This window comes from Pithys albifrons, chromosome 8, assembly GCF_047495875.1.
Source record: "Pithys albifrons albifrons isolate INPA30051 chromosome 8, PitAlb_v1, whole genome shotgun sequence".
Lineage (NCBI taxonomy): Eukaryota > Metazoa > Chordata > Aves > Passeriformes > Thamnophilidae > Pithys > Pithys albifrons.
Genome location: NC_092465.1, coordinates 29,503,258 through 29,530,795, shown reverse-complemented (window position 1 = coordinate 29,530,795; position 27,538 = coordinate 29,503,258). Strand labels below are relative to the sequence as shown.

At 41.9% G+C, this 27,538-nt stretch overlaps 1 protein-coding gene across 3 annotated transcripts; it reads right to left on the bottom strand.

The window, feature by feature from the left end:
- SF3B1 (splicing factor 3b subunit 1) lies at positions 1-24,316 on the bottom strand. 3 transcript variants are annotated; one of them, XM_071561630.1, is made up of 25 exons: positions 24,231-24,316; positions 18,907-19,073; positions 16,888-16,989; positions 15,400-15,514; positions 13,475-13,554; positions 12,117-12,284; positions 11,385-11,619; positions 10,179-10,391; positions 9,680-9,801; positions 8,863-9,060; positions 8,670-8,771; positions 7,244-7,423; positions 6,743-6,829; positions 6,346-6,616; positions 5,935-6,080; positions 5,700-5,846; positions 5,412-5,537; positions 4,791-5,012; positions 4,358-4,540; positions 4,151-4,262; positions 3,944-4,064; positions 3,399-3,530; positions 2,290-2,562; positions 1,615-1,831; positions 1-645 (listed from the first exon to the last, which is right to left on the bottom strand). In XM_071561630.1, the coding sequence occupies exons 1-25, from the start codon at positions 24,256-24,258 to the stop codon at positions 487-489; spliced, it is 3,906 nt and encodes a 1,301-aa protein (XP_071417731.1). In that variant the 5' UTR covers positions 24,259-24,316; the 3' UTR covers positions 1-486. The 3 variants fall into 3 exon arrangements, with proteins under 3 accessions (XP_071417731.1, XP_071417732.1, XP_071417733.1); XM_071561631.1 differs by lacking the exons at positions 15,400-15,514; positions 16,888-16,989; positions 18,907-19,073; positions 24,231-24,316 and adding an exon at positions 13,868-15,379 and having other exon boundaries at positions 2-645; XM_071561632.1 differs by lacking the exons at positions 1-645; positions 1,615-1,831; positions 2,290-2,562; ... (15 more) ...; positions 11,385-11,619; positions 12,117-12,284 and adding an exon at positions 13,868-13,923.
- Positions 24,317-27,538: the final 3,222 nt, after the last annotated feature.

Sequence of the window (27,538 nt, the reverse complement as noted above, 5' to 3'; positions counted from 1 at the left end):
GACACACGTTAACTACATTTGGTACATTTTTCTTATTTATTCAAAAGCTAGTGGATGACAAAAAGGGTTAAAATGTTTCATACCACCTATTTATTACATGAACAAATACTTAATCCAAAGGGACTCATTTTACAAGCCTCTCTGTCCAAAAACCACACACAAATTAGTTTTTATACACAAATGTTTATTTCTCAAATAAACTTCCCCTTTAAACACAAGGAATGAAATCTAAATCTTCAGAAAGATGGATCCAAAACGAACTCCCTCCAGTACATTGTAATCACTGTTTTGTTGGTCACTACTGGCTTTAACTGTTTAACATCAAAAAACAAGGACATATTTAAAAAATCATGCTACTGGATATCTAGCTCTGCCTCTGACCAGCTCTACGCTGATCGCCAAGATTTTAAAATTTTACATCGTCAAAACTGAAGCATTTAACTGAACAACAGCTGTGCATTAAACACAAACAACTGAACAAGGAGATTATAAGATGTAATCAAGTTCATAACGAATATAGGTGTTCTTTTCATCATTATAGATCCTTGGATAATGTGCTATGAGAGCATCCTGTGAGCCAATGTAGATGGAATTATAGATCTTCCAATAAACGTCTCTGACTTTTCTGGCAGGGTGAAACAAACCCTAGAAAACAGAATGGAACAAAATTTACTGAAAGCCTAAGGTCCCCATGTCTTTCATTGAATTCAACCAAGTGTTGCAAGTAAGTATTTAATAAATGGGCAGAATGTAAAAGCTCTAGGAAAGAGACAGTTCTAGTTCTGTACAATAGAAATATGCAAGTAGTACTTGCAAGAATACACACTGCAAGAAATTTTTCACCTTGATACTGATGTCAGAATCTTTGTGCTGATGTCCCCACACTGAGAAACAGGGAAATTTCCTATCTGCAGGTAACTAATAAAATGCTGTCACACCTTCTCTACACTGATGTGCATTACATTAATCCTTGCTCCCCGTTGGGTGAGTTTAGGGTCTCCAGTCAACACAGCAAGAACTGTTACATGCCATTGCACAGAAAAGGAGCCTTCCAATTTTATCAGTACATACACATTTACAGAAGCAGAACTCGCTGGTATTGATCTAACAGTATAAATTCTAACGACAGCACTGTTTTCTGCTGTTTCATTGATACAGTATTAAATGGCTTTCTGCTTTTCTTGGCTAAGAACAAATCATACTGAATTCACATTAAGACTATCCTCTTATTTATTTATCTCACTGGTTACTTTTCTCCTAAGCCCTGACAGGACTAGTTTATTTACCAGTCATTAGTTCATGGACTCAAAATATGTGAGATGCTTCCAATATAAAAATCAAAGTGCCAGGCTATTTTTATTAACTTACATTCTAGGTTACCTGCTATTTCTATGCAAGCTCTGCAATGTAATCAGCTATCTCACCATATCAAAATCTTTGCATATTTCAATTATTCAAGCCCTCAGTACAGAATGCCATTTTTAAAGAAAACTTTAAGAGACAAAACCCCACAACTTTTCATTGCTGCAAATCACTTTCACCTGACTTTGTCTCCTGTAGAGTCCCTGCCTGAGAACTGCTGCCTCTGCTATCCCAGCACACATAAGAACATACCTGTAAACAATACTGTAACATTCTGCAGGGACCAATAGCAACTCTGAGGCCCTCCAGAGCCCCCATGACTGCCTGAATGACGTGGGGAGAGGTTTCAAACACGTTGGGCCACACATAATTTAGCAAATGGTTAAGAGAATCCTCACAGCCGAACCCATAAACGCCCAGGGACATGTGCTGCACCACAGCACTGGCTGTTTGTCTGTGTACAAGATCCCTGCAAGGAGAACAATGGTCTGTTAATAAATTATACTTAGAAGCAACATAATTGGACAACCACAGCATTTCTTTTCAATAACACCTTTTTTGAAAGCACTAATAATACTTTTATCCCACACTTACTGACAGCAAGAGGCAGAATACCAAAAAAATCAGTGAAGTGAAAAAAGATGGGAGTTTTCTGACAAATTAATCCACACTAATTTCACAGCAAAAGCACCACCAAAGAAATTATCAAAAGTAGTTTTAACGTAAGAAGTCTTACTTCAGACATTTTTATAATTTTAATCTTCAAAAGTATTAATAAAACGAAAGCATATAATCTGAATTATTTGCAAATAATGGCTTGCAAATTATGCTGGTCACTCAAAACCTTTAGCAAAAAAGGATAATAAATGTATTTGCTATCAGTAAGAACCACCTATGTACTTAGTACCATAGAAGAAGTATACTCACCTGTCCATTAAAGCATCTTCAAGCAATGGTGTAACAGCATAAATGTAATCTTTTCCCATCTCTCCAATGTATTCAAACAGGAAAGAAAGAGATTTTAACACACCATTCTGGACATTCAGCTCTGGAACTCTGTATTCATTCATGAGTGCAGGCAGGACTGTGAAAGGTGAGCATGTTTCAGCCACAATAGCAATTGCTACTGTAGTACATACTCTGTTCTGCCTTTCCTGTACTTTCAGATTATTTAGCAGTGTTGCCAACACATCGTGAGGTCTGAAAGAGACAACATGGGCATCCATGTCAATACATTCAGTGAGGATTTGGATCAATTTAGTTGAGTTTCCAACTGCAAGTGGCAGAGTAGCATGGCTTAGCCCTTAAAATATTTTAGAGGACTGGGAAACAACATAAACCACTAAACAGCTGAAGCCATTCATTTTCATAACCAATGTATTTTACTTTCTCTAGACTCAGGTTTTTCCCTCCTGTTCTGCCTCATGTAAACTCCGGGAGGCAGCATAGCATCCCCACTGTTACTCTGATCCCACAGGCAATTATCAACTCATATAAAGCCATACACATTAACAGAGACAGGTTATGTTTGCATGGACAATGTAGTTGCGACACTCTTTGGCTCCTTGCTGTATCTGCATTAAGTAATAGGTCACTTAAAGTATATGCACAAGGATGGGAACTGTGCTTCATTCTACCATTTGCTGACTTGTAGTAACACCTTAGTGGCAAAAACTCTTTTACAAATCAATGGAAGTATTGGTTTGGAGAAAAAAAAAGAAAAAATATTATTTAAAGGAGAGTTTATGAAATAATACAAAGAGGGTCTGAATGTACCTCACAGTATCAAAAAGTCATGAGACAAACAGCTCTTACTACCAAATTACACTCAAACTTGGATAGTCTACAAATTTTGTTCAGAAGTGCAGCATCCTGTGTTAATGAAGAACAAGTGGCTGTATTCTTTTACAAAATGAGTAAAACCAAGTCTGTACATCTAAAAAGTAGAGAAGTTTGAATATTTCTCAGGACAAAACTGTCAATCATCACTACGTTTGGTAACTCTGTAGAAGTGGGTAAGCATAAAACCAACTTACCCGATGGCTTTGGCAATATAACCAAAGGTGTTCACTGTGGCTCTTCGGATGGCTTTTTTGTGAGCTTTTAACAATTCAAGCAGTTCAAAGCAGATCCTCATCCATTCTCTTGCAGAAACATACTCTGCACCTCTGAAAGATAAGATAGTGAGTTACCTCTTCAGTGATGTTAGAAGTTTTTCAATAAAATGACATGAATTGCAGCATCTGCAATCAACAGAGAAATACTGCTCAAGCATCTCCTTAATTAGGTATCTGTCAGTATTAGACCTTAACCAGTCAAGGGTGTGCTCAAAATTTATTATATTGTGTGCATTGTAAGTTTGCATAAGTGGACAACATACTTCTTACCAAGTATTTGAAGAATAATATAATTACAGTGTGTTCAACAGACCATCTGCTAAATATCTCTAATTTTATGCCTAACTTCAGAAATACCAAGAGATGAGAATAAATACCCAGAGACCAAACCCAATACTCACCTTAAGCTTTTGCTACAGTAATTGTCCACTGATGGTCAGATATTTTATCATTAACTAACTTACCTGTCTGCAATGCGCCCAACGAGATCAATACAATTCTCCTGCACTTTCTCATGTCTGTTCTTCAAAATAGGTGTCAGCCGTGGCAGCAGATCTTTAATGGGTGGTGTCATCTTGTGCATACCTGTTGAATTCAAAGAAGCCCATTTAGTTTCATAATGCCTATTCCTTTTCCTCCTGAGCAGTCATGTGATGAATACAAACACATACCTATAACGTTCACAATAGCCTTAAGTGCTCCGAGTATGCTGCCCAGTACTTCAGGATATTCTTCACCCAGGTACTCATACAAAACAACACCCAAGTGTCCCATCAGTTTTTCCTGCAACCAAGTAAAAAGATTTGAAAGTTAATTCTCTCCCCTCTCATTGCTATGACATGCTAGAGCAAATTTGGTAGGAGAAGTCCATACAATACCTCTTGACAAGTCTTCATGACCACTGCAGTACGAGAGATCAGGTCAGCCGCCTGCTGCCTGACTTTAGCTGATTTGTTGTTCAAACGCCACAAAACTGTACCACAGATCTGTGGCAAGTAGGGCTTAACTCTTTTGCCAAGAGCATTAACCACTGTGCCAAAACCATTCAGCATCACAGAATCCTGAGTGTAAAAACAATGAAGGAAAAATCAGACCAAAAGCACCACTACATTTGAACAAAATTTGGTATAATCTAAAATCGCTATTAAAATGCTAACATTCCATACACTTCTTCTGCACTTCATCAATTAGAACATTGATATCTAAAAAGGGATTCTAAAAATCTGTCTTAGAAGTAGACCTTTCTGTAGAGCTAACAGTGACCTGGCTTACAAATGAAGTGAAGCAAATGCTGAACACCCCTGGCCATACCTCCGTTGTCTGTTCCTGAAAAGCGTACAAGATACCATCAATAAGTTGTTCTTCCAGTTTATGATCAATGTCTGCTGCCCCCAGATTTCCCATTATCTTCTCAATTGTTTCCATGACCATTTTTCTGTACTGCTCAGCCTCATCTTTTAGATCATCCACAATTCTAGAAATAATTTCTGCTGCTCCGACTTTATTTGCCAGCTCCACAGTGGTATCAACCAACTGAAACACACAAATGTTGGGTAAGCAAGCATTGCTAAAATCTACCTTCTCCATCTTGAAAATAATTTCCCTAGTTTGAAGAGAACCAGCATCATGTACATTAAGTGCACTACAAACAACTGATTTTACCTTTAGAAATCATCCAGTTTTTAACACAAATGGGGCAACCTACCCCACCTGACAACTGACGTAGACTCATATCGACATATGTAAAATGTCTTGATAACCTCCTAAGAACATGCAAGTCTTCATAGCTACACAACTTCTATATCGTAGTACAAACAACAATCAGTTTCAGGACACAGACAAAATTGAGCATCTAGGCTGAATGAACATTCTAATGTGAATTTTATTCTACCATATGTAATTTTCCAAATTAAAAAAAAACCACCAAAATACCTGTCTGTAATTCCTTCTGTCCAATGCCATTCTGTGCTGCCAGAAGTGTTTGAAAAAAGGTGGCAAGATTTCTGTTTTAATGTAGTTTGCTTCAACACCATCTGTACCACAACACTGCTTTACCACCTGACAGGAAATAAAAAGCCAACCATTTTAATTCTGTATGGTGTGGGGTTTGGGGTGGAGTTTTTTATTTGGTTGGTTTGGGTTTGGGGTATTTTTTGTTTAAGAAAAATAAATACATATGTATGTATTCCATATTAATGCTAAACAACCATTGTGACATACCTTCAACACAATTTTTTTCATCTCTTCATCAGGAGACTGGAACTCTCTGATAAGGATTAGCATGACTTCTCTGGTATAATAGTTTGCATACTCAGCATCCATGAGTGGAATCAGGTAACCAATAGCCTTCAAAAAGGCAGCCAAACCCTATTTAAATACAGAAATTTGTCTCTGATTAGTTACAGAAGGGACACATCCATTTCAGTTCAAACTACAGAAAGTACTTCAGACATACCTTTCCTCTGTGCTGACGGATACCCTTCCACAAAGGCTTCAGAACAGAATCAAATGACTCAATACCATAGGGAGTAGCTGCCTCAGCCAAAGCAGCAATGGCCAAAGCACTGATGGTGCGAACTTTCTGTTGCTCATCCACCAGCCCTGCAAGAGAACAGTGTTTAGTGGCACTTCTTGTACTTGAGGCTTAAGTTCAAAACAGCAAAAATAGAGGAGCGGTGTGAAGGGGATTCATTTATTTTCAGGAATACTGAACGACTATTCCTCTTTCAGACTGAGCTGAAATGCTTCTCAGTGTCAGAAGAACAACAAAACCAGGACCTTGCTGTAACTGTGCCTTACTGAGGTACGTAAAATTCTCCAGATAAAAAGTGATTAAAAAAACTTTGCCTGGGAAAGCAGAACTTACCATGTTCAATGATTTCAACCAAGCTCCTGAGATGAGGCAAGATAGCACAACCCATAAGAATGGCAATCTGCTGCACGATCTTGATGCCAGTGTGCCTGGCCTGCCAGGACTTTTTGCTTTTACAAACAGCTTTCAAGAAGGGTAACAGAGAAGGAATGCCCAGAGCAGAGGCAACAACAGCAAAGGCTCGGGCTGTTGTATTTCTGACATATTCATCCATGTTATCAATATCCGGTCGCATTGTGGAGATCATTGTTGCCAAACCAGCAGCCTGAAGGAAAAACACATGAAACACCAATTGAATTTATGAACAGCACAGTAAATTCTTCTGCCATATCTATACACATGCAACTATATGTGAGCTAACTCAGTGCTTCAGTGAAGAATGCAGTTTTACCTTAGCCAAGTTAGAAATAATTTCTCTGCCTTCCACTCTAGCATAGTAGTCCTCATCAATCAGCAATGGTTCAATGACGACAAGGATCTGAAAAAGATTAATATTGCCTTTCATTAATACTTTTAATTGTATTTCTGGCCCTACTAGAGTCCATTAAACAAAAATTATTCCATAGATTCAAGCTTAAAACTTTACTACAATCAGAAAAAAATTACATCTATTATGCTGTTTTCACAGCTTTTTGTCTGTGAAGGACCTGGTCCAGAGATATTACCTAGATCAGGGTAGGATCTCCTTCCCACCTCCAAGAGGGCATGTATCATATTTACACCATGCCTTAATAGTACAAGGTCCACACTTCAATCACACTATAAAAACTTTAAGTTTGGCTTCAGAAATACGAAAGCCAATTATGTTAAAAAACAAGGTATCATCCTCTTCTAATATCCACATTAAAAAGCAGAAAAGGCAAATCAGATGAAACAGTAAACTGCAACAGACCTTGTGTACATATGGTCGGACCAAGTCATCCAATTTGTAAAGAATTCTGTCGATGACTTTGACAAGCAAGTGACGCTCCTGATCTTCAAGTGTTGGCGACATCAGCAGAGGCAGAATCTGGTTAAACAACGGCCCTGCTCCAAATTCCCGAGCTTTATCAGTAATTTGTCGCAACGCAGCCTAGGCAAGACCAAAATGCAGTTAGACCGAGGAAACAACCCTGAACAATTATAAAACAGATACTAACCAAGTTAACATGTAACTGACTAACCACAGGCTTAAAAATACTTGCCCCTACCACAAAACTCTAAGTTAAACAGTTTTATGCTGATCTGTCTGAACACAAATGTGTGATGACACACACTGTGCTTGCTGGCTCCCAGGTGTTGCTTTCAAGAAAAGCCTGCTTCTGGTCTAGTATTGGCTCCATCTGAAAAGCAGCTTCACAGCACTTACTTGCATATAGGCAGCTTGGTGTTATGGTAAATTTAGAGCAAACCTGTGCAGAAAAGCTTGTTATTGTGTTGTCTAATGCTTAAGGCCAAGGCCAAGAGCTACACTGCTAATTGAAGTGTAGGAAGCAAACTCCAGAAAATTACAAAGCCCCATCAGCAAAATTTGGTTTCTCATAATTGCAAAAGAACAATATTCAAACCATGTAACATTTAGTGACTGGCATTGCTGTAGAAAGAGCAGCAATACCAAATACACTGAATGACAAACCAAAAGCCACAGAGATATGGAAGAGGAAGAAAGCACTAAAGAGATAAGCTGTTTTGGCTGGGATAGAGTTGATTTTCTTCACAGCAGCGAGAATGAGGATGTTTGGATTTGTGCTGCCAACAGTCCTGATAACACAGAGATGTTTCAGTTACAGGGCTTACACAGAGTCAAGGCCTTTTCTGTTCCTCACCCCACCAGCAAGGGGGCTGAGGTGCACAAGTTAGGAGGGGACAGAGGCAGGGCAGCTGCCCCAGCTGACCACAGGGATATTCCACACCATATGCCATCAGGCTCAGCATACAAACCAGGGGAAAAGCTGAGCAGGGGCCACTGCTCGGGTACAAGGTGGCCAACAGTTGGTGGTAAACAACTGTATTCCATTTGCATCACTTGTTTTCTTGGGGTTTATTTCTCCCTTTTTTTTGTCATTTTCCTTTACTATTATTCTTGTTCTGATCTCAACCCACAAGTCTTCTCACATTTACTCTTCTGATTCTCTCGTCCAACTTCCTGGAGGGGAGGCAGAGGGGAAGCAAGCAGCTGTGTGGGGCTTAGCTGCCAGTTGATGTTAAACCACAACAGATATCAAAGTTTAGAAGATTATCTTAAAGAGAATACCACAGACAACTGAAGCTAAACCTGAAAACAAACACCAATTGGTGAAAAATATAATTACACAAGCGCATCTGACAGTTCATCTTACCTTTCGCATGGGAGGTGTGCCATTCTTTATTTTCAGAAGTAATTTCATTATTTTTCTCTCCTTCTGTTCCTCAGGACTCAGAGTCGATTCATCAACATCAACCTACAAGTAAGTCCAAACAAGTAAATGGGCATTGCTACATACTCAAAAGAAATGGGGAAAGTTACATCAGCATGAATGAAATCTCATTTACCAGCAGTTTGTCAAAGTACTGGATATCATCTGGCTTCAGGAAGGGAAGATTGCCAGATGGCTGGTCATTAACGCTCTTCATAGTCCGGTCTTCTGTCTGCATGTGGAATCCAGTCATGCCTCCCAAGGGCGTTGGAGTCGCTGTGAGTTTACGAGCCGGAGTGCGAATAGGTACATAACCAGCTGGTGGGGGAAGAACCTACAGAAAAAGAACAAAATTTAATGCAAGAGACATAAAAAGAGAAAAGCATCAAATACAAAACATCGCTCAAGTTCTCGCTTTTATTTGTTTGGGGATTTGTACAAATGTTATTGCCTACACCCATTCCATGTTCACATCAATACAAACAAATTCACTGTGACGGTTTTTATTTGTGCTTATCCTGTATTGACAATATTCCAGAAGAAAGCTCACTTCCACTACTGAGGGCTTGTAGTATATATCTTCAAGTCTCCACGGATCAAAGAAGCACTTCAAATTCTGCATTAACACAGTATACTTGCTTCTTACTCTCTTCTATGTCTTCTGCATCTGGTCTTAACATTTTTATTAGTTCATTCAGTGCTCATTTCTGGACCTGACAGGCATTCCCAACACTGAGAAGCAGAATAATGACTGGCGTGTGAGATCACCTTTAGATCTTCCTTTCTAATGGACTTATAATAAATCAATAACCAAATCAAACAAGCATCTACTATCAATAATCAACAGTTAATGTGAAACAATCTACTTTGGAGGGTGAGGGGCGCAGTTCAGTAACTCCTGGCAATTAAAAACACCTATCATGGTTTGCTGTATTTTAATCCAGATGAATTACCTTATATCCTTCTGGAAACATAGCATCCAATTCCTCATCTGAAAGTGGTCTGTTTCTCTCATCAATTTCCCTTTCCCAACGCCAAGCCTGCAGCTGTTCCGGAGTCATGCTCATGATATGACCTATATTCAAATTTTAAAAAAGGGAAAAGTATTTTTAAAAAAATCTTCTGTATGGAGGAGATGACTTTATTTCACTCTTAAGTGCTCTCTTGAGTTTTCATAGCACTTGAAATCAGCAGTAAGGTATCAGTAAGAGACCAGACTTTTTGAGAGCCTTTTATGAATTTTTACCAATGAAACTAAACAGCAACAGACATGAAGTCTCAATTCCCCTCCAGAGCTAAGCTACTGTGGACCTTAAAAACAGTAAACTGAGCATATACTGAATGATTTCATTGAGGCAAGAGAGCCTGTTAGCCGGCAGTCTATTTCAAGACACAATATAAATCCCCATTCCCACAAACCCAAGTGAAGTCTTGCCAAAGGACTGAGCTTACCTGGGGTAGGCGTTGCCATGTTCATAGCTGGTGTCCCAATGGGGGTTTTGCCAGGTGTCAGAACAGGAGTGCTGCCACCCATCTGGCTCGCAGGTGTTTCATCCCATCGGGATTTTCTTTTACTTGCTCCTGGGGTTGGTGTCTCACCAATGGAGTCACCACCTCGGTCTGTACGAGGTGTCTCAGCCCATCCACTGCCATGGCCTGGAGTATCTAAGGAAAAAAAACAAACCAATTTTTGCAGAAAGCTGAACAGTACATACTCTGACTATAGTATCAACATCCAAACCAATTTTCAAGGTCCTCATTTCTACACAAATTAAAAAGTATCAAATGAACAAACAGTAAACAAAAGAGTAAAGATTATTTTCATGAATATTGAAAAAAATGCAGGCATTACACTAAAAAACATCCAAAAGATAACTCTATTTTCTGACAAAATTGTGTTATCTTGCTGACACACAGCATAAAAAGGTAAAATTCTAAAAAAACCCAGAACTACTCAGATATTTTAGAATTCGAACAACATACTCCACATACTCCCTTGATTAAAGTATTAGGCAACAACAATTTTTCACTGTTCTGACACAAGAGTCAAATTCAAACATGGTAGGTGAGAAAACTCCTCCAAAACTTGTTCTAATTATAACCTCCTCAAAAAACTTTAAAAGCAACACACACAAAAGCAATTCAACCTGAGCTCCCTCTACACATTAAAACCCCAACTCACAGCAGTCACTAGAAACACGTAACTTTGCTTCAATTTTTGAGCCAAGATACTTTCCCAGGTGTGAGTTAAGCTCACAGGCACAACTCAACAGTACAAACTCTGACAAGAACAACATCCCACTGTTGCAGCCCTGTTCCAGGTGGGTCTGGAGGACCACATTACAGGTTTTGTTTTCACCTTAAAAGGACATGTTTCCAGCCTCAACCAATTGGAGTCAGACCACCGCACCTGGGGCGGGGTCACTTGAGGTCACATATACCTGTGTTTTTGAATAAACTTGGGATTTGCTTTACATCACATTGGTGTGTGCAGTCTCCTCTAGCGCAGGCCTGGCGGCAACATCCCACAACAACCACTAGATGTCACAACATAATTACTTCTTGACTGACTTCTGATCTCACTGATAGCTTACAGTGAAAAAATCCATTACAATTAACCATTCAGAACTTGTGCACTTTCCAGTTTGCCACCAGTACCTCTTTCTGTTTTGGGTGTTTCATCCCATCGATTTTTGCGCGCACTGGAAGTGGCACCTCCATGGCCTGGCGTTGCATGACCAGGCGTGTCCCGGCCGGGTGTTGCTGCTCCTGCTGGTGTGTGACTGGGAGTTGGATCCCATATTTTTGACCCCGGGGTGGCACCAGGAGTTTCACTGCCCTTTGCACGGCCTGGAGTCTCATCCCATCGCAGAGATGGTGTATGTCCAGGAGTCTACACAACACAAAGCCAAAAGTATCAGCATCGCTCACACTGTACAGTATAAAACTGCTACTTGCTCTAAGTAGTATAGTATGGCCAGACCTCATGAATGAAGATTTGGGCAGGGCTTTCCCCACATGCCCTTCCAGCCTGCGCAGTGGATTTTTTAGGTGAGGCACAGCATGTGCAAAACTGGCCCCACCGTTTAAGTCCTGAGGTCCATTTGCCACGGCCGAGTGAGCTTGGACAGTGACAGAGAAGTCCTCAGGACTAAAACCTACAGCACCCGGTACTGAGCGGGGCTGACCCTGCTGAGCATCCGAGATCTGACGGGATCAGATGGACAGACCCCACTGAGACTCGAACTCAGGACCTTGGGATTCAGAGTGCTCTCCTTTACACCATGGGGTCACCCCTCTTGCTAAGTAGAGTAAGAAACTTCTGACATTCAAGAGAATAAGCACTAATCATGTCTTTTGTACATGCCTGATGAGCACTAGGATTATTACCTCTGCTTGATCCCAACTGGACAATTTTTTAGGTGTGGCACCAGGAGTCTGATCAGCTGTTTGATCCCAACGCCGTTTGCGTTTTGAAGGCGGCTGAGATGCGGCTCCATTGACGACTTTAAGCTCTCCAGCTTTAGCTTTTTCAGCTAGTTGTTGCCTAATTTCCCTCTGTTCAAAAGTTCAAAAATACAAACAAACATATTTCTTAAGAAGGCCTTCTGAGATTATACAAGGTTTTTCAGCTCTATCTTTTTATGCCTCTTTTTGAGGTTTTGCTCAAATAACACATAATTAGCTATTGCTTTCATTTCAAGGTCACACTTTTTTCAAATTACTCTGTGTTGACAGAGCAGGTATGTGTTTAGAGGGGCTGTTTTTAAATTTATTTTTCTATAAAAGCCCTTCTTGCAGCTTATGCAAGCGCATAGAGAATTCCGAAAGCTGTCAGTTTGTGACCCATATGTATGCCTTAAAATCATTACCCATCTGTTTCAAACAACTTCTACTTAGTGAACTAAAGGTGGATGACATAGAAAATATGTTCATATGAGCTACATCCCATGGCATACAGAATACCTGAGATTCTCATTTAACATTCTGAGATGATAATGGTGAAACTGCACACTAACCCAGACTGTTTTGCATTTATCAATGGATCTATAAGCAGTAAGACTATCAAAATTACAAACTAATTCCTAAATTAGGGTAATACAAGTATGACAAATCAATGTGAGAAGTCACTGGAACTATAAGGTCTTGCTCCAATTAAAAAGATGGCATGGCAGGTTTTACACAAGAAATCTGATTATATTACCAGTATCTTTTTACCTATTAAAATGAATTTTTAATAGCCATGAGTAAAGCATGCACTTTATCATTTTTACCTTTTCTTTTAATGTTTAAAACCAAATGTCAACCTTACACCACATCGTAGTATTGAAACATCTGTTGTTGGTACTGAACAAAAGCCTTTGAAAACCTTCCTGGATTCCCTTGACACACAGCTCACAAAAACAAACTTGTCTGACACTGAATACTTCTCAGTTACTGTTAAGATTTTGTCTCTCACCCTCTGAGGAAAATAAACAGAAAGCCCAAGTGCTATAAAAAAATCCAAATGAAAACATACTGAAACTATTGCTCCCTGCATTGCTTAGGAATTATGTAGAACAGATGTTTTTCACAACTTTCATCTTTAAATTCTACTGACTTTCAATATGTGAAGAACAGGATTTTACAAAGAAAAGGACTTTTAAGTCAAGACAAAGCAGAATTTATGTTCCCACTTTCTTAGCATGCTTTCAAAGGCTGTAATATGAAACTCAGTTCAAGAGGAAAACGCTCCCCTCCCCACACACCTCTTCTTTAGTTAAATGCTGTTCACGCATAACATCCATGTATGTTCTGGCATTCATTTTAGGATCTGGAGTCTTCCCTCCTGTATAAGAGAACAGCAACAGGAATGGAGCACAATGAGTACAGGATAAGCAGAAACTATTGACTTCTACTGTCCTGCTCTAGTATTATACTATTCCATGATCATTTAATTTTACTTTTTGATTGAAATTTTTAAAAATTACATGTATCTTACGTTTATTCAGTTTGCTGATCAATTTAACCTGTTTGAACACAAACATAACTACTGCAGTTTCAAACAAATATTTTAAAGCCGATAAAAATGATACAATGACAACACAGTAAAGAGTCTTCAGAAGTGATGGGTTCCTGGGTTGCTAATCCGGAATACGTACACTTTCGTGCCTTTGTCTCCATCAGCAGTTCTGACTTCAAGCAGCAGAATAGAAGCCTAGAAAATTATCTCTTTACCATTAGTAACACTTTGGAAAGATATTTATAATCAAAACATTACCTTGTGCAAGCTGTTAAATCCTACTTGTTATCTGACTATAAATAACTACTGCATACCTAAGTAATGTTTAAATTGTTCTATCATAAAGACCCATTTATAAGTTGGACAAATTTGGACATGTCTCACAGACCTTCTAGTGTCATACTGTAACAGGGCTTCATTAAAAAATAGAAATAAAACAAAATAAAAAACCCCAAAAAACTGTTTGATGACACTTTCCCCCTCTTGTCCTCTGAAGGTACAATTGTGATTGGGAGCTGAATGCAATACAGTACATACACCACCACAATGATACTCACAGGAAATGGGTTTTGTACACCACAGGCTGTTTTATGCTGTGTATCTTTCATTAGCTAACTTTTTAACTACTTTAAAAGAAGCCCAACTTTATAGAAATGAGACTTGTCAAGAAAAACACTTTTCTTTAAGAAAAATGTGTGGATTTGCTATACAAGTGGTATAGCATTATACTTTAGGGAAAAAAATAAACTTCTTAAACATTTCTATGCTGAAGATCACTGCCCAATTGGCTGTGTCTTTCTGACACTAGCTTTGATAGGACTTTCCTTTGGAATACTTTTTCACCATAATCTACACAGGATGTGTTGAACTGCACCCTTAAGAATGCAGACAGGACTGGCATATAGCAGTACTGCTGTAGGAAAGAAATTAAGGACAGTTAGTATGGGCCTGTGAATTCTGACAATACATGTTTATATCAATTACAATTAAGCAAGTAAAATAATTAATATCCCTATTAATTCATGCAGGCTGAAATTCTCAATTGTAAAACCTGCAAAATAGCTACTAATTTTAAGCCAACAGGCACCTTATTGCCACATGTGAAACTCACTCACCTGAAGAAAATTTCTGCCAGACCCACTAACACCCCTTTTCCTGACTTGCATTCTAAAATTATCAGAACAGACTTGAACTATTAGTAGTATCAAAGTCTTATATATGCTTTTGTTTCTTTTAGCTATACCACCTAAAGTTTACATAGGATGGTAAGAATCAGGTGCTCTATTTGAGAACCAGCATTTCAAAAGCAGTAACCCTGTAAATCTATGACTTGGAATGAAAACTTTCAAGGTACTGAATGAATCTGAGCACTCAATACACAAGTTGTTCAAAGCACAACGCACAACCCAAAACAAAAGAAAAGAGAAACCTTTAACCCTTTGTGTTTCTATGGCAATGGCTCATTGACAATTTTCTTGTCCTTCTACCTGGAAAGAAAATTCGTATTATAAAGATGAAGAATATGGCATCTAGATTTTCAACCAAATCTCTATGAAAAGGGGATGTTTAAAACAAAACTAAGTTTATAAGCATGCCAACAGAAATCAAAGGGCTAAAGACAATTAAGGACAAAAATTCCATACAGGGTATAGAAAAGTCAAAATAAATTACCATCTGCAAAAGGATCAAGACGCTCAGGGGAAATTATCATCATCCGCCTGTGCTTTTTGTACTCATCTTCCCGATCCGCGATCTTCTGAGGACGGTGCTCTGCAAAAGGGTCATACTGAAAACCAAAAACAGCCTGTCAGTCACCTGTCTACGTGGAGCAACATGAAAAGTGTCTGGTACTGTATTCAACTTCAGGAGTTACTAAAAAGGCCTAGATTATTTTTCATCTCAACTATGTAGGAATGTCAAAGCACTACTCTAACATAAATCTGACTTCTGTAACTAGAATTTCACTTTTTTAACAGAGTTTCTTATGAAATCACTTCTGATTAAAATTTTCTATTATATGACTTTATTCCCTTGTTACCAAAGCATGCTGTGCTGTCAACCATTCCCTTTCCTTTTGTAGCTTGACTTAATGCTACTTTAATTTTGAATTTCACAGAAAAATACTCCAGAAATATAAAACTTAAGTGATTACATTTTCCTTAAAAAACCAGAAGTATAAAGGACATTTAGGTTTCCAGTTATTTTAATTTTCAAAGCATGTGGCTTTCAATTAAAAAAAATAAATAGTTTCGTTTATATGCTGTGGTAGTTTTAGTTAGGCCTCAAATTGGCAGGCTCAAGGAGTCTGGGTGGATTGGGACAGACAAGTATCACCTGGCTAAGTACCCAGGGAGATATTTCATACCACATGATGCAAACCTGAGATATGAATGAGTGCAGGAGTGGGAGGTGTTTGGTCAGTTCCACCATGCCCAAACTAAAGGCAGGACACGCTACAGCTGCCCTGCTGAAGTGGGCCCGGCTCTGGCTGCCCTACTTGCATTTTGTTTGAATGCAGGGAAGTAGAAACATTTTGTTGTTACACTTTCTGTTTCTTGCTGGGTGTCTTTTAAGGTGCTTACAGATCTAGAGTGATAGAATCTGTTTTCAAAGGGGAGTGGGGAGTTATTTCTTGTTACTTCTAACTTGTGTAAGTGTCTGTTATATCGCAGTTTTAATTTTCTCTTTTCTGTATAAATATACACAGTTAGTTTAAGCATAAACGTAGCTTGAAGGTTTGGGGTTTTTTCCTCCCTTTTCTCGGCCGGGGAGGAAAAGCTCTGACTCTGTATTGGGCAGTTGGCATTTTGCCAGCTCAACCCAAGACATAAGCCCATATTGGCTTTACAAGCACAAACATCAACTTTTACTACTCTGAAATTCCAAGCTAAAGCAGTTACAACCTTACAGCAAAACTGAAAAAGCACAGCCTTTTCCATACATCTTGTACTTCCAGAAGACAAGATGTGGATTAACACTTTTTTCCCCTAATGCCTAAACCAGAATGTGACTGTCACAGAGTCACAGACTATTCTGAGTGGGAAGGGACCCACAAGGATCATCGAGTCCAACTCGTAAGTCAATGGCCCACACAGGGGATTGAACCCATGCATTATTACAACCAAGTTTTAGCCAGCTGAGCTAATCTCAGGGTCACACCTGCTCAGTAGACTGTGGGATGTCGTTAAGCAGTGCCACTGGCGCGTGGTACCCCGGCTTCTTCTGGCCCAGCAGACTGGTGGAAGGGTAGTCGTCGTCATCCTGTCAGTGAACAGACACGGCAAATCTGTTATGCTGATGTTGTATTTACACAAAACAAAACCAAATGAACATGCTGTGGTCATAGAAAAGACAGAAATGGACAAGCATAATAGTTAATTCCAAATTTTAGCAAGCTTTCTCAAACAGCTTTTATTATTATTTCCAAACTGCTGAATCAGATAAACCCACCTGTATCACTCAAAGGGTGTCTTGTTCTCCACAAGGCTCAAATATTCTGCAATATGCCACATTTCATCAAGCATGCTGTCTATACTAGTTAGACAAAATACTGCACTGCTGATACACCTCCCTATTTGGGATATGAAAACTGGTGCAGGTAATCAAACTATTTTCCTTAGAAGTCAGCTATACCTACAGAACTAAACTTGAGTAAACAACCCTATTAAAAAGCTTCAGAAAGAGTGAAAAATTCAGAGACATTCATGTAAGTTTAGTTGTACTCAATCACAATGGCAATAATGAGCATTCTCTTTTGCTATTTATTTCTTCGTATCAGTAGACAGTTTCTATGCAGTAACTTAGAAAAACTGCTCTTAAAACTATGAAACTTTTTCAGTGAGTCCCAGAGTAGTGGTAATATTTAATTTAGGGATTCTTACACGTTTATGGATGACACAAAGTACATCACTAAAAAAAAAATCCAATGTACCAACTAGTACTAAATTGAACAATCTTCTTCACTCTTAGAAATAAAATTCACTCAGTCTAATATGTTGTTGCCCATGTATTTATGATTAGATCTTCAGTTTCTGGCTGCTCTTGCAACTGAAAATGTGGCTGGTCAAATGTTTAACATTAGGAATTAACATACAGTAATCTTACAACCAGAATAGATGAGAACCTAATACTGTGAAAAAGCCAATTCTCAAAAACTGCTCTGAAATTTGAAACGAAGTGGAAATAGAAGTCTTAGAACGGTCACTGAAATTTGCTGGACAAAGATTTATTAGACTTTTTTTGCCATCATTTTTTATCTTGGCAGTAACAACAGAACAAAGTTAATTATTTCAGGCAAGGCTAATACTGATTAAGTTCCAGGCCACAATTTTTTGCCTTCGTTTTGGGCCTCCAGGCCTCTCAAAGTGCAACTCATGAAGTACAAGCCAGACTTAGAACTACAGCCCTGCTGAGAAGGACTCGGGTGTGCAGGTGGATGAGAGGCTGGACATGACCCAGCCATGGGCACCCACAGCCCAGAGAGCCAACCATGTCCTGGGGGCATCAGAGCCCCACAGGCAGCAGATGAGGGGGGATTCTCCTCCCTGCCCTGCTCTGGTGATCCCCTGCAGTGCTGCATCCAGCTCTGGGTCCCTGCACAAACAGGACACAGGCCTGGATGGAGTGAGTCCAGAGGGGGCAACCAGGGTGATCAGAGGGATGGAGGAAAGGCTGAGCTGGGGTTGTTCAGCCTAGAGAAGACAAGACCTAATCGTGACCTTCCAGTATCTGAAGAGAAGGTACAAGAGAGCTGGAAAGGGACTTTTTACATGAGCATGTAGTGACAGGAGAAGGAGGGATGGCTTCTAACTGAGAGAGCCAGTTTAGATTGGATATTAGGGAAAAAAAATCTTCACTGTGAGGGTGGTGAGGCCCTGGAACTGGTTGCTCATAAAAACTGTGGATGCCCCAGTCCTGGAAGTGTTCAAGGCCACATTGAGCAACCTGGCCTGGTGCAAGGTGTCTCTGCCCATGGCAGGGGGGTGGGCACCAGGTAGTCTTTGCAAACAAACTATTCCACGATTATGAGCCTCCCAGATAAGATGTATTTGGTCCAACATGGCTTTAATAACAACAACTGTTTTTACTACAAGCAACTGCTATTAAAAAATTCTCAAAATTAATTTTAAAATACTTAGATTGCATGCCCTAAACAAACAAATACACAAAATCACTTACATCTTCCAATTCGGTTGCTGCAATGGAAGTGACGTATCCAGCAAACCTGCTGTCACTGCCCCCATAGATTTCTTGATCATAATATCCTGTGGAATCAAGGCCCACTCCTTGTGCTTCATCAAGAGCAGGCTTTTTTCCTTGAATTTCTCGAATTTGTGCTTCAATATCTAAGGTAAAGACAAAAAACAAGTCTTTTTACAGATAATGTAATATGTTAAGATGTACAGCAAACAGTTTTTCGTGCAAGCTCAAAGATTATCGCCAAAGAAATGAACAAATATGACACAAACCCCCACAGAATCACAGTATTTATAAGCAGCTTTTCCTTGAGTTGTACTATTACCCAGCACAGACTACTTTAATTGTAAGGCAAGGCAAACTATTCAAACCCACTGCTGATAACTTTCACCTTCCAGAGAGAGCACAGCACAGCAACACTGCTCAACACCACACCAACACTTTGACAACAATGCAATCCTCTCATTTAAAAAAGCCCTCCACAATGTTACCAATTTTCCTAATTTAAACAAAGCTGTTCAAAAGAGCTACTGCAGGAGTTCTCAAAGCTGAGATTTCATAAAACAACACAGCACTGTGATTTCAAAAATAAACACTCTCATATGTCACTGGGTACAAACTTAACAAAAAGCCCCCAAACTTTTCACTTCGGCAGCTCAAATGTTATTTACTCATCGTTATTCCTGCCTGCACCACCACCTTTTGAGAGTCTGCTGTTCTTCTGGATAACAAAACACCTGCCCTTCAATCAGGAGAAACAGGAGCTTTGTCATTGTTTTGCTGTATCAGGATGTGACTCTCATCAACTCTGGTGGCCAACTCTGACCTTGGAAATTTGGTACTTTCAGAAAGAACATCAAGTTACTAATCCACAAAACAAGGAAAGAAATTAAACCACGTCTTCCTCCTACCTGCTGTAATGCAACAAGAAAAACTGTACCACAACACCTGCTAAGAAATCTGACAAAAATTACCTTTTTTTTCTTAAGGTAAGATGCTAATGCAAATTATTGGATCAGAACTGCTTAGTTTAAAAGTTTGAACTGTCAAGCCTGTAACCTTCAAGACTTAAAGCCACAGAGCTGGGTCCTTTTCTTATCTCTTATCAGACTGCCACTAACAAAAAAAACCCCAAACAAACAAAAAAAGTAACAAAAACACACACACCACTGTAAATCAAATTGTGCCTCCTTGTGTTTTCTGGAGCACAACTCCTGTGGGGAGAGGCTGAGGGAGCTGGGGGTGTTTAGCCTGGAGGAGGCTCAGAGGTGACCTCATCACTGTCTAAAACTACCTGAAGGGAAGTTCTGGCCAGGTGGGGGTTGGTCTCTTCTCCCAGGCACTCAGCAATAGGACAAGGGGGCACGATGGGCTCAAGCTCTGCCAGGGGAAATTTAAGTTGGAGATCAGAAAAAAATTCTTTCCAGAGAGAGTAATCAGGCATTGGGATGGCCTGCCCAGAGAGGTGGTGGATTCCCCATCCCTGGAGGTTTTTAAACTGAGATTGGCCGTGGCACTGAGTGCCATGATCTGGTAAAGGGACTGGAGTTGGACCAAGGGTTGGACTTGATGATCTCGGAGGTCTTTTCCAACCCAATCAATTCTATGGTTCTAAGATATACCACAGAGGCTGACTGAAATCTTCCCCAGCCACTTAAGGGCTTCCATCAACCTTTTGCAGCTCTCTGGAGTAGAGTAACTTGGACAGTCCCCTCTGTGTCACAGAAACTCAGGGTCCCTTGAGCTCCTGAGAAGCTGAAACCTGACCAAAGCCTCATTCTGTTGGCTGGGAGCACCCGCTGAGTCCAGCAGAGACATCCAGCTCCCACTGAAATCCTGCACAGCACAGGGATTCCAGTGAGCCCAGAATTCAGACACTGGTCCCCAATATGTTACCTCCTGGAGAAGCAGCAGAAAGAAATTACTGTCAAATGAGGGATCTCTCTCTTGCCCACAGGGGTCTCTGATCACCTTCAATGTGTTCTGCTGTCCCATGTCATCTTTAAGGTATTCTACTTCAGTGAAGCCATCCTGTGCCATGGCTGTGGAGCCAATGCAACTGAAAGACCTTCCTCATGCAATTTTTAGTTATTTCTGCTTCTCCCAGAGGGCAGATCAAGCTCCTGGTTCCTTGTGCAGCTCTGGGGTGAAAGGGAATACCCAAAGCTTCTCTCTCTCCCAATGGCAACACTACTCCTCTGGGTGATTTTAGAGTACAAGTACCAGTTTCTTGTTTCTAAAGAGCAGTTACTAGAACAACACTCTGCCCCTTCAGTAGCTCAGAAAGTCCTGACTGAACACACATAGCTGTTCAACACCAAAAAAAAAGCCTACAGATCTTGCCTTCACTGCAGGATCATCCTGCCTGTCCATCACTGAATCAGCCTGACCACATAACTCAGCCCAGTCACACCAGCAAGTCCCCTGCCCTGCAGGATGGGCCACAGACACTTATTTGCCTGTGCGTGGCCTCCCACCCACACGGTCTGTTAAAACTATTGTGGGATTTCTGCAGCAAAAGCATTAATGCAAAAGTGTTTTCCTATTACTACTTCTTACCAACACCGAGCTTACTAAAGCCTTGTTCTCTTGTTTTTTAAAACAGCTCCATTTACTGAGGAGAGTACAGGTCTCCTTTATTGTTGGCCTTCTCCTCCACATCTCAAGGCCTGTATCTGTTGGCAGAGTACGGAGCGTTCTGTTCCTCACAGCAAAGGCTGTTGGGGCACCTGCACCAGAGAGGAACGAACGTCTGCACAGGGCGGGGCCAACAAATGCCACTCACGGCCACCACAATTGTCACCCAGTGCCACACAGGTGCCAGATTAAAGGGGCACTCCACAGAGGACGACCCCTGACATGCACAGAACCCCCAGACCAGCTCTGCACCAACAGGCAGCCCGGCGGGCCAGCTGGAAAATGCTATTCTGACATCCAGGATGTATTTACATTCCTTGAGATAACGGGCACTGCCCTGGAAAACTTCACACCCTATTTAACAAACCACTTCAATACAAATTAAGAGGGAGTAATCACAAAGCTTAAAAATACATCGTGCAAAGCAAAGTACTTGTTAAAATATTTAGTTAACCAGTCCACTAATAGAAACTTCAGTCACAGAGAAACAGTAAAGGGAGTGGGATTTAGGAGAGGGAAAAAAGGAGTGAGATAATATTCTCCTCTTCTGTACTTTACTCTGTGAAATATATTTTGGTATTTTAAAAGAAGTAACTTTAACATGCACAGTTGATTTTGAACACACTATAAAGTCACCCCATTTGAACTGGAGGTCAGTGAACACTGAGCTCAGACAGGTCAGGAGAGCCAGTCCCAAAACACCGACTCCGTTACCACGCAGGGAGTTCTACTTGCAAGATTGAAAAGCAGAACCTGCCCTACACTGCAGTAGCACTTTATAGAGTAAACACTTCCTATGTTTTCGTGCCTTATCACAGTTTTGCACATTTAGCCTGCCCTGTGCAGCTTTATTTCTGGCTACTTTAGCACTCTCAAACATATTAGATCTCTGTATTATGTTTGGTGATCTATTTGTTCTTTTCTGAGCAAGAAAAAAAAATCAAATTATAAACTACTTCCAGCAGATTTCAAAGCTCAATTATTTATTGAGGCTTCATAAGCTGCCCCTTCCTTTTCAGCCTAAACCAGAGCTCCCCCTTGAACTCCGTAGCTGACACAACCTCCAACTGCTCTGATACTCCTGTCACGTTCTGACTTAACACATCGACCAGTATTTAACGAAATAAAAGAAATACATAAGAGTCTTCCAGGATGATTTAGTAACAAACAACTGGATTAGGAAGATTAGTCTGGAACTGAAAAAAGACAGGATAGTGCTCAGAATAAAAACAATAAACCTGTTCAGCCAATGCCTCCACGTTAGAGGGACATGACCATACCCTCTTATACATATTTTCATTTTACTACCCCGTGTTTAAAGCCTGTTCTGATACATCACTAATCAAAACGTGCAACTGGAAGCACATCAATGTCTCCACTGCAGCCAACAGACCACGATTTGCTCCAATAAATATGCAATTTAAGTAAAAAAACCCATGCTTCAACAATTGTACTATTTTATTAAGAAAACCTCCCCAGATAATATGAGAGGCAGAGCACTGTGATGGGCAATTCTCGCTGGGTGGTATCTCACCAACCCTCAGCACATAAACAAAGGACAAGACAACTGCAATTCCACGAAAATGTCCTAAAACTTAAAAAAAATAGAAATAAAAAAGGTGAGAACAATAATAAAAAGGGTGAGTTTAAGCTTTCCTTCATCCCTAAACTCAGATTAGGTCTGCAGAGTTACAAACTACATTAACCCTATTTCCATGGGAGATGATGGTTCTTCATTTGGAAAGTTTTTTTCAGTGCAAAACTGAAAACAAAACCCTCCATCTCCAAAGGCAACGAATATCTGTGTGCCCTGCCCACCCCACGGTGCACACCCACCGCCCGGAGGGGACTCTCGATTAATGAATTACGGATATAAATTAAGACTAAATACAGCAGGCCACTTATTATACACAAAAACACGAGAAAAAAAGCCAGAACCAGAGCAGTATAATTGTGAACATTATTCCCCACTGCCTGAAGATGGTTGAAGGAAAGGCAAGCCGCTGTCCATGCCCACAAGGACAGGACTGATTCACGCTACGCAGAGCTGGGAGCAGCAGCACTTAAGGCACTTTGGGAACAACACACGGCCCCGAAAGGCCGCGCTGCCCGGGCCGCCCCGGGGCCCGCTCTGCCCGGTGAGGCCGCGGCCGGCAGGAAATGTGTGTAAAATGGCAGCGGGCACGCTCAGCCCCGGCGCTTTCCCTCCTCCGGGCACTTTTCTCGGCCAGCAGGAACACCCCTTCCTTCCTTCCTTCCGCCGCCCCTGCGGCCAAAGGGCTCGGGCTCGGCCACACACGCGCTGTGGGCGCCTCGATGCGAAACCCGCAAAGGGCCGCGGGGCCTGCGCCGAGCGCGGCCGGGCCGGGGGGAGCGGAGCGGGGACACCGCGCTCCCAGTTCGGGCCGGGCCGGGCCGCGCTCGGTGCCCAGAGAGCTCGGTGAGCGCTGCCCGCGGGCCGGGCCCGGCTCCCTCCCGGCTCCCCCCCCCGGCCCGGGCCCGGCGCTGACGGCGCAGCCGCCATTACACAGAGCCGCGGCCCGCCCTGCCCCCGCCGCCCGCCCGGCCGCGTCCGGCGCCGCCCGGACCCGCGGAGAGGCACCGCAGCAGCCGCGGGGGAGCGGCCGGGCCCGGCGGGGGCGGGTGCGGGGCCTCCCGGGCGCTTTTACCTTCGTGTGTCTTGGCGATCTTCGCCATTTTGTGCAGCGCCGCCGACGCCGAGGCGGAACTGCCGAGGCCACGCCCCTTCCGCCGCACGGGGCCTCCGCGGCCTCATTGCGCATGCGCGTGTATGGCCCCGCTGGACCCGCCCACCCGTCTGATTGACGACGCGCTCAGCCAATGGCAGCGCGGGGATCTCGGGGGCGGGGCCTGAGGGCAGCCGGGGGCGGGGCCTGAGGGCAGCCATGGCCGCGCCACGGGAGGCTGAGGGAGGTTTGGGAAACCCACAGGAATTAACTCGTTGTTACAGCCCCCGGGGATTAACTGCAGGGCAGCCCCTCAGCCTGGGCAAGGCTACTCAGTGCTTTAGTAAGGGCTTGAAAGAGAGAAGGGAATCTGCGTTTCCAACAGCGTTTCCAGCACTGGCAGGTGCCACCAAACTGGCCACACCACTGGGAGGTGGGGGAAGGAATTGAGAATCCTCTTATATTGATTCATACAAGAAGGAATCTGAGATCAAGGAGGTGAACTTTGGTAACAAAAAGCAGAGGTTACTACATACCGGAATTTTAAGTCAGTATTTGAATTTAAGGTAAAAAAAATAAAAAATGGTGACATGGACAGCAAATCAAAGCTGCAGGTCTGTCAGCAGCCAAGGGCTGTGCAGAGGAAGGAAATTACTTCGAGCCCATTCAAAGTGGCTTTGCACACAAGGCCTGCCCAGCAGCGTTGCCCTTTCCTTGGCACAGCCAAAGCCACTGATGGAGCACACGGGAATGGAGTTCGTTTTAGGCCTCTGCAGTTCAATAAACTCGTGTACAAACTCAACAGAGCCTGGAAGAGAACAGAGCAAACAGCCAGAGGTTTGTGAAACACGGCCCGGGGGGGATGGAACAAATTGTTCAGCTGCTCTGCAGTAACTGCCCTTACTCCACTTCCACGTTTTGTTTGGGAACTGTGAACTTTTTCCCCAGTTCTGTGGGTGTGACATACACATATTTCAGCACCACTGTCACCATGTACCTCATAACTGAATGGCATTAATTCTATCCACGTGCAAAGCCCTGGGGACTCTCCCTCACAGCCAAGTGTAGTGAATGAGCTCATTTCTCATTCTCTGAACTTCAGTAGTAGGAAGCACACACGTCAGTAAAGCACCAAGGCTGACTGCACAACCTGAGTACAAAGTCCAGGACTGCTTACTCACACAACACATCAATGGCATTTCATAACACTGTGTCATGTGTAAACTTACATAATTTATTTACTATCACACAGTTCTCTTGTACAACTGGTCAGTTCCTCATCTCCTCAGAAGCCTTTGCAACAGGCACAGGTCAAGTCAACTTGAGAACTTCCGATAAGGTAAAATGTATAAACTATTTGCAAAATGGGTGATAAATACATGATGGCAAAACTCACATTGACTCCTCACTCCCCTTACAAAAGATGGTGGGTCACATTATGGGGTTTTGAGGGTTATCATAAAGAAAGTAATGCCAAGGTCATGTGTTTGTGTTAACAGATCCATGTGGTCAACCTATTGATCTATAGATCTGCCTGCCTTGTTTGGATTGGTTTGCAGGAGTTTGTTGGACAGTTCTGCTTGTAATATTTTACCAAACTACACAAGCTCAAAGGTTCCTGAGAACAACTGTCACTCGAAGGTGCAGAGACTCTTCTGGTTCTTTATTAAACTCACATTCTGCATTTCTAGAAAGAGGCACTTGCTCATGCCAAGGACATGTGAGGGGAAGGTTGAGGCAGACAGTAACTCCCTACTGGCAAGAATTTTATGCATGTAGCTATTTTAGGTAAATGTCACATGCTTGGATTCACTATGAAGATCAATTTGCAGTATCTTTCTCATTTCTTGAGCCTGACTTCCAACTTATGTTAAGCAGAACAGTTGCAATATTACAATTCCTCTGTTATTAAACAAAACTGAGCTCAGGGATGAGATCCCAAGGGACACTTTAAAGTAGTCATTTTGGAATAGGCCATTTCCCACATAAAAGGGAGCTATGTGTTATTAGAACAAGCAGGAACCGTGCTGTGATGAAACAATGAGAACACAGCTTTCTGTTGGTGTCTCCTCCCTGCTTTCCTGGCAAATTCTGCATGGTGCCCCAGGTTCTTTGTGCCTGCCTGTCAGAGCCCTGAGTATGTACTTTTGCCTCCCAAACAACAACTCCATCACACAATGTCCACAGGATACTGACAGGGCTGGTACTCAGTGGTTTACCAGTCCCACTGAGCCTGCCCAGGTTCCAGGGAATCCCTCCCCCCACATATACATGTGAATTCCTATATGGATTTGAAACAGATTGGATTTAACAGCCCATAAGCTTTGCAGATTTGGAATCGTAACTAAGTTAAAGACCTGTGAGGTCCCACTTTACGTAAGATTCAGGTCCAATTTCATGGGCAGCTGAACTGTCCCTGGCTGGCACTGCTGCTGGAAGCATCATCCAGACACTTTGCCCGTCCTTGACTGACCCCATCCATTGTGCCAGGGGAAGTTTCTGGCACCGGTTCACTCGAACAGGCCAGGCTTCTGACTACACCCTCCTGCTCCTTCTTCCAAAAAGAACTTTTTATTTGTATTCATTTTTTCCCCACACACAAATAAAGAGTTCTACAATGGGCTGACATTATGCAGAAAAACTGCAAATCTGATCTAAACTCCCAGTGCTTCATTTCACCCCAGGTCTGTGCTTAGATTCATGTGCCAGGGACACTTCACTGACATTCATGTGTCTAATAAAGATAAGGGAAAAAATTCATAAACCAAAGTGAAGAAATATTGAACAGCATCCCTTATGCTTCAACTCCATAGAAACCTAAAATATGAATAAAGAAAATAGTACAAAATAAAATCTCTTCCAGTTCCATTTTTGCTTCTGATGTCAAGAAAGAACAAGGTAGAAATGATCCTTTTTGTCACTGGAAAGCCAGAGAGTTAAAACCCCACACTTTGGATGAAAGACTTGTTTGAGGGGTTGGAGTGAGGGGCTGCTCTGTGTCCTGCAGCAGGGGAGGGGTGTGTGTAACCTGGGCCCAAACCACCCTGCACTGTGTCACTGCTGGCAAGGACAGGCTGAGGCACATCAGTGAAAGAGGGGATGGGGCTGTCTGTGCTCCCACAGTCCTGTGGGCTCCCCGGGGGTGTCTGAGCATCTTTTTGTGGATTCTGCCTCAAGAGGAGCTTCAGGCCCAGAGCCCACAGTGTCACCTCCAGCACATCCCCCAGGGCTGGCACAGGCAGGGCGGCAGCACAGCCAGAGGAGAGGCCAAAGACACGACCCTCCTGCAG